The sequence below is a fragment of the Cyprinodon variegatus genome, unplaced genomic scaffold, assembly GCF_000732505.1.
Source record: "Cyprinodon variegatus isolate N-32 unplaced genomic scaffold, C_variegatus-1.0 Scaffold45, whole genome shotgun sequence".
NCBI classification, from domain to species: Eukaryota; Metazoa; Chordata; class Actinopteri; order Cyprinodontiformes; family Cyprinodontidae; genus Cyprinodon; species Cyprinodon variegatus.
In genome coordinates, this window is record NW_015150498.1 from 624,055 (window position 1) to 631,721 (window position 7,667).

Sequence of the window (7,667 nt, forward strand, 5' to 3'; positions counted from 1 at the left end):
GATTACATCTTAAATCTTTTATATTAATGCAAAGCAGATTTTTATTTTCTCTGTAGGTCACGTTACTAGAGAGTCTAATTGCTCTTTTTTAAGTTATACTAATTGGATACAGATTAGTTTGATAGGTGTTTCCCTACTCCTGCAGACCATACTGTAGGTCATGTAAGCAAGAATAGGAGCAATACAGAAGAAATATATATATGTATATATATATTTTTAGGAAAATTTTTGCTTTAGAAATGATTGCAAGAGATTTAAATATCTTTGATTTATTATAGTTTATATGATGTTTCCAGCTAACTTTCCTTTATACAATTATTCCAAGACATTTTAATTCATTCACATGTTCTATCAGTTCCGTTTATCATCAAGTGTTTTGTCCCCATTAATGGCAAAATTTCCAAAAATTCTAAATTTGGTTTTATTTAAGTTTGAATATAATCTGTTCTAAAACAGTCTGCGTGCCAAGGTGTTTGATTTTATACACATGTGGCCATGGAAGTGAATGAAAAACCTGATTCCAATAATTTTGATGTGTGTGCCTTTGGTAATGTAGTGTACTTCTGGTTAGGGAATAGTCAGTATTACAGCAAATCAGAAAAAGACTTTGTTTGCGGGTTCTTCAAATTGACTGTAACACTGACTGCTACAGGAGATAACATGGGTTGCACACACCTTTAATTATCTTTGAGGTGATTTAATTGCTATTATGTTGCTTTGAGCCGAGTTACAAAGCAGGAAGCCATGTCACTGGCAAATATTTCCTAACAATCTTAAAGTCCAACCAAATACAATTATAAGTGATACTTGATAAATAAGTGGCTTATTTTTTGCCTCAAAAATAACCAACAAAATAAAATAAATAAAAAAAAACAGTTACAGAGCATTAATAGTCTGACCTGTATGCACCAGATTCTCACACCGTTAGCTGTAAAAGGGTTAGGCAGTAAAACAAGTTTTTCCTTATGCTGATGGATAAGATGTTGTTTTTGTCTGATCCACATCATGCAAAGCATCTGAAAAGTCAGCCATGCAGCACTCAAAAATGAAAACACCAAACTGTTACAAAGCGGCATTCCTATCTTTTCCCATTTACGCTCATATCAGCTCAGGTAGATGATGCACTGATGTAAGAAAGACTTTAACTCCTATCTGAGATAAATGTTTGAGAGTATTTTACTGTGGGACTTTCACCTCTGTGTTTCATCTCAGAGCTGCAGACTGGAGCTGCTGCTGGTCAAACTTTTCCAAGCTTTTCTTTCCCAATGTGATGGATTCAGTGGTTGGAAGTTTTCAGCAGTGAGCGATGTTTGAGCGATGTTATCAGATAAAGAGCATTCATCTCCACCGGGTGGAACAGGACACATTTCGATGGAGGCACGCTAACTCCTTTATCCCAGTGTGATGGTGCGATACAACTGTGGGCTCATGCTGCTGCAGGTCCGACTGTAATTCAGCCTTAACAGAACAGCCATGGATAGAAAAAAAACTTAAGCTCTGACTGGCTGTGAGTTTAGCAGAGGGCTGTAGTGGAAATATTTGTCTGGATGTAATAATCAAAAAGCCAAGGATCTGAAAGGAGATTGGTAAGTAAATACAAGAATTAAACTTAACATGTAATCCTGATATGAACCTATAAATTCTATAAACACCTATAAATCAGGTGGCTGTATTGAGAATAACAGCTAATTGCAAAAAACCCAACCTTAAAAAAAAAAAAAAGGATATAGTTATATGTTTCCATATTCTGTATTTAACGTCCAACAGGGACACACATTTCTTTTATTTCTCAAAAGTTTGAACATCTAAATGCTAACTAACGCCATGAGGTAACTATTAGCTCAAGGTGTTTTGTGTTTAATGATGGTGATCAGGTTTTAACCATTGATTACAGCCTGGGGTGATAATGAGAGGTTAGATCACCTTAAATAAGCTCTTGTTGGAAATCTTTCTTTTCTTATTTTATATATTTTTTTCATGCTATGACTTGTTATGCTTATGTTATTGATGAGTAGAAATACAAATTAATCAGTTGCCTTTATTTTTCATTCAAAAATATACAGATTTTTTTTTAAATATTGCCATATTTCTGCTCTTATTTTGAATAATTTCAATAGAAACAATGGTTTTGTAAATGCTTTGCAAGAATATTGATGATCACTAGTATATTTTCTCACTCTACAGCCACAACGCCATTGTATGTTGATGCAATTTTTTGTGGTAAACCAACACAAGATTCCCAAATAACTGCTAAGGGGAGGGAAAAATAAATATTTTGGTAATGCTTTCTTTCACATAGGCAACAAGAAAAAACTTAATTTGGTAAGTAACCCAAAATGATTATTGATGTACTGTACTGTGAAAGAAAGTATTACAATATTTTTTTTAGAATCAAAATGTTCAAATCTAACCATACTTCTCTGAAATTAACATCAGATCAGTATAAGAGAAGAAGCCAGGGATTGGTTTCCCACTCCTGGTAACTTTGGAGAAGCTTCAGATATGCACAACTTATATATCAACTTAAAAAGTATTAGTAGAAATTTGCAGTTTGACATGAAGAAACTGCAAACTTCCGGACTGCTTTCGCTTTCTGGTCAGAAGACACAAAACATTTTATTTTATCTAAAACAAAAAGCTACATTTGGAGACTAAATAACACTACATACCACCCTGAAACATCATCCCCACAGTGAAACATGGTTGGGGGAATAAGGCAATGAAGATGTGTAGAGCTAAATACACAGAGAAAAGCATGTGAAAGGCAGTAGTACCCAACGGAATGGCCTTAACACGCTAAAGCCAAGTTTTACTAGAAATCAGCCATACCAAAATATGAATAATTAATGTCGCCCATTTAACAACTCCAAATCATCCTTTATCCAGACTTAGATGTTCCAGATTTCACTTTTTAATCCCAGTTTGGGATTAACTAGAAGATCTTGCACTATATGTAGCAGTTGTTGCATAAAAGTGAAAAGGAAACCTTTTTTTTTACAGTTTTTTTTAACGAAAAATTACATTTTTTTCTTTGTCTGAAATATAATTCAGATTTAACAGTGAGATTTTTTCACTAACATGCACCTACATGAAATATAAAGGTAATTCACATTTTTTTTATTTTCCCAAATGTAGGTTTTAAAAAGAACAAGTACTGTTAAAATTACATCAGTTATAGCCGTGGTGCTAATAGAAACTGGCAGCCAAACTACTCTTTAGAAGTGTTGTATTATATGGTGCAAATCGGTGCAGACATGGAAATAAAAAAGTCTGTTGTCTGAAAAGCTTCACATTACTTGGCTGACTTAAGTATATTATGATGAATTAAGACCATTAAAAAAATGTCATATTAAAAAAAGAAATCTTAGGCAATTTATATTGCTGCAAGTCATTTAATCTGCAAAATCTCAGCTTCTAGAAAAGTATGTGTTTTCATAGAAGATTACTGTCAAAATAAACCCAGAAAAGTATAAAGCTGCAATACAATCCTGGGACAAAAATGGAAAACTACTTCAGAAACATTAACATTCTCCATCAGAACTGCTTGCTTATTTCAACATATTTGGTGAGGCGGCAGTTTTTTTATGCACAGTACCTTCCAGATTGTATTAAATCCTTTTATATATTTTATTAGATAACTTACAAAATAAAGCAATACACGCATTTTAAATTTTTACAATTGAATTTAATAAAAAAATCGAAGTTTGTGGAAAAAACCCTCTTTATTTGTATATTCTAAGTAAAGTCTTTTTTATCTGATCCTCACATTTGTTATCACATATTCAGGGAAAACTGCCTAAATAGATATTTTTCCAGGTTGGTGAGAACAATGAGCATCAAGTACACCAGGTAAACAGCAGATAGTTGATGGATAAACTAATGATTATTTTCAAGTAATGTTTGGTGATAAGAATACAAAACCAAGAGTGAGCATTTAATGGGATCTGAAATGGAGGGGTAAAAACCCACAGCAGTACAAGTAAGGCATGACTGCTGCGTAAACTGACTCACAAGGATCTGATACATCTGATAAATCAGCCAATGAGGCCCACTCTAACTTTTGATGGAGATCCAGAAATTCTCAACTCAGCCAGAAAAATAAGTTGATAGAACATCTGTGGTTGGTGCACTTTATGAATCTGAGCAGTGAGAAAACCACCAATCCCACAGCAAACGTGGAATAAGGTCCTCTGCTTGATCAGCACAAAGCAGAAATTTAACATATCATAAAACATAGTGGTGGCAGAATGATGCTGTGTGGATGCTTCTCTCAGGCAGAGCAGAAACTTAACTCATGGGTTGATAGAAGATGAAGTGAGTCTGGAAGAAAAGTTGTTGAAGCAGAAAAGATCTGGGCTATCTTTACATTTTGGAGCAGTTCTTTAACCCTTTAATCCATCAATCCATCATCACACCACCCAAGAAGCTTACTTTAAAAAATGGAGGCGCGGCTAGGAGAAAATATGAATTATGTTCCGCCCTCCAGAAGCTGCTCGGAGGAGACTGAATGACAGCCCGAAAACACACGGGAGACCAGTAGGAGAACTGCAGAAAGAAGAGGGCGCTTCTAACTTTGGAAACTGCATTTTTTTTCCTGTGCGGGACCCAAACATGCGCTGGAAAAGTGACGCTAAAGCGGAAAGCTGCGCAGGGAGCGGCAGTGAGAGCGGATCTCCACTGTCCAACAGCGAGGTGAGAGCGCAGCTGACCTTTTCAGTTCTTTCTGGAAGATGGGGGTCACTCACTAAATATGAGTGGAAATTGCTTTGCCCAATTAATCCAGAGTGGGCCTCGGTGTGTCATTATACAGCCAGGCCTTCCACTACAGCTGACAGCTCGGTATTTTCACAATTTGAAGAAATGTCAAAGGAAATTACCCCTCCCTTGAATTCTGCAATTAAAACTCAAGTAGTTAATGAGACCTCTTCACCTTTTGGTTGCCGCGGGTAGACGTTTGTAGCGAACTTAAGCTCCTTTTAATTGCTGTTATTAAATAAATCAGTCCTCCCTTTTTTCCTGCAGACTTCGCGCTGGTTTTCTGATTGACGCGTGAAACGGGTGTGTTGGTTGGTTTAACCTGCAGCTCCTTCTCTTTTTTTTATTCCACTTTTATTGCCGGATTACAAATTTAGACTCTGAACAACATAAATGCACAGGCGATAAGTGTCGGCTCAAGTGTTGTCTGTTTTTGTAAGTAATGGCTATCTTTTTCTCCTAAATGTCATTGTGGTTTTTCTATAATCGCCGCGCGTTGTCATGGTGAAAGGTGAAAGGCATGATATTTATGGGAAGGTGCGGGGGGCATTTAAGGCGGACGCGCCGACATCCTCTTCTTGTCGCGCAGCTGAGCGTCATGTGTGAGGACTGCAAGGGAGAAGAGCTGCCGGGGAAGTGCGCCGAGGACAGGAGGGACATCATGGTATGCTGGATGATGCAGAAAGGTTCACCTTGATTAAAGTTGTAGCTTCAAGCAATTTTTTTCCCCTTATTTGTTAAAAAGTTTTTCCATTAAATGCTAAGTTGACAGGAGCTCGTGCGCGCTGCTCGGGCTGCTGCCTCCAGCTTGGAGTTGGACGCGTTCCTGTGCGTAACTTTCTAACCGGTGGTCTGGTGATCTCCGTCAGGGCGCGCCGGTGGAGGTTTTGGATGAGGACACTTCTTCCCCGCAGGCGATGAACTCTGCGCCACTGCTGGGCAGGAGCGTGTGCGCCAACTGCAACGAGGAAATAGTGGATAAATATTTATTAAAGGTACTCAACTTTTTATTTTTTTTATCACTATTTATTTATTTTGTTTGGAGACTCTTCTTCGTTTTTGATGACTTTGCTTTTTCTCTTTCTGGAATCTGTCCAAACATTCAGACTGTGTGTTCTCCTTACTCATCGTATCTTTGCTTTAGGTTAACGACTTGTGCTGGCATGTGCGCTGTCTCTCCTGCAGCGTGTGCCAGACCTCGCTTGGCAGCCACGCGAGCTGCTATATCAAGGAAAAAGAAGTTTTCTGCAAACTGGATTACTTCAGGTATGCGCTCTCACACTGTTACAAATGTAACCGATTTCACATTTCAGATAGAATTTAAAATTAATGCAGAAAATACCAAGAGTGCGATGTACAGCGCATTCTTTCATTTCTTTCTTTCTCTAATTTACAGCCTTCCTTCAGGTGTAATAATAATAATAATAATAATAATTATTATTATTATAAATAAAGAGATTATTTGTTTTGATCTTTTTTTTTATTCGGTAAAGCATTTAACTGTTAATCAAATATATCAGTCAATAACCAAACCTATCCAGGATCCAGGATATGACTCTTATTATTACCTCGGATTATTTTGGTAAAATAATCTAAAAGATCAAAGAATTGTCTTAAAAAACTGGAGTAAAATAGTTGCGTAATGAAGCCACCGACTGTCCTCCCCTACAGACGATATGGCACCTGGTGCGCCTGCTGCGGCAGGAACATCCACTCCACAGACTGGGTCCGCAGGGCCAAAGGCAACGTCTACCACCTGGCCTGCTTCGCCTGCTTCTCCTGCAAGAGGCAGCTCTCCACAGGGGAGGAGTTCGCGCTGGTGGAGGGCAAAGTGCTCTGCAGGGTCCATTACGACTGCATGCTGGACAATCTCAAGCGGGCCGTGGAGAAAGGTGAGCGGGCCGCAGCGGTGCGCAATTTGCATCACCATTTTTTTTTTTTTTTTTTTAGTGTAGTAATATTGCACTGTTTTTCAATAGTGGAGCGTCTCATGTTTTTAGTTTGTCTTGATTAGATTATTCTGCTGCAGGAAACAGTGTTAATATGGAGGGAGCCGTCCCCACAGAACAAGAAGTCAATCAGCCTAAACCCTCTAAGAGAGCTCGGACCAGCTTCACGGCCGATCAGCTGCAGGTTCGTGCAATTAAAAAAGAAAATTACAAGGATTTCATTTTTAAACAGTTTATTTTCTGGATAATTTCATTCGGAAAATACCAGTAGTTTGGTTTCTTTTTTTAATCCCTTAAAAAATAATAATAACATCTTCAGCATACTCCCCAATGGGATGGGTTAAATGCAGAGATACATTTCTCCAATGTGAGATTAATAAAGTTCAATTATTATTATTGTTGTTATTATTATACGTTAATATAGAAGTTGATTGTTTATCATCTTAATACAGCGATGTAATTAGATTTGTTTTGGTTCCATTTACTACATATTGATTTCATAAATAAGGCCTTATATTAACAAAATAGATTATTCATATTAGAGAATCTCCGAAATATCGGCAAGGCGTCGGAATCAACCTTTGTTCTGTTAATCAGCATAGATCAGATGCTCTCTGTTCTCTTTATTCATCACAATAAATCAAAACAAAGATTTTCCCACTGTTGTTAACGAGATTTTTTTTCTTTCTTTGTTTCGCATTCAAAACAACTACATATTTAAACTAACTTTTTTTATAGTAATTGTTTAAAAAATTAACAAAATTAGAAGGGAAGGGCTTGAAGAAAACCTGAAATATGAATTTGTCCATTTGTAAAGACTGTAAAGAAGCATTAGGTGGGCTATTAAAGTAATTAAATTATCAGTAGTATGGCAGTCATATCTCCGGTTCAAGAAAACACTATAATAAAAATATAAGTCAGATATAAAATTATATATATATAGCCTATATATATATATATATA

At 36.8% G+C, this 7,667-nt stretch overlaps 1 protein-coding gene across 4 annotated transcripts in view; it reads left to right on the forward strand.

The window, feature by feature from the left end:
- The first annotated feature begins 4,508 nt into the window (after window positions 1–4,508).
- Window positions 4,509–7,667, forward strand: part of lhx8 (LIM homeobox 8) — a 6,747-nt gene continuing 3,588 nt past the window's right edge. Inside the window, exons 1-6 of one of the 4 annotated variants that reach the window (XM_015370366.1) lie at window positions 4,509–4,692; window positions 5,267–5,419; window positions 5,625–5,750; window positions 5,900–6,021; window positions 6,427–6,647; window positions 6,785–6,888. In XM_015370366.1, the coding sequence (XP_015225852.1) occupies window positions 4,612–4,692; window positions 5,267–5,419; window positions 5,625–5,750; window positions 5,900–6,021; window positions 6,427–6,647; window positions 6,785–6,888 (807 nt within the window). In that variant the 5' untranslated portion in view covers window positions 4,509–4,611. Of the gene's footprint in view, window positions 4,693–4,726; window positions 5,191–5,266; window positions 5,420–5,624; window positions 5,751–5,899; window positions 6,022–6,426; window positions 6,648–6,784; window positions 6,889–7,667 lie in introns of those variants that run through there. The other 3 variants (XM_015370367.1, XM_015370369.1, XM_015370368.1) reach the window with 3 other exon arrangements.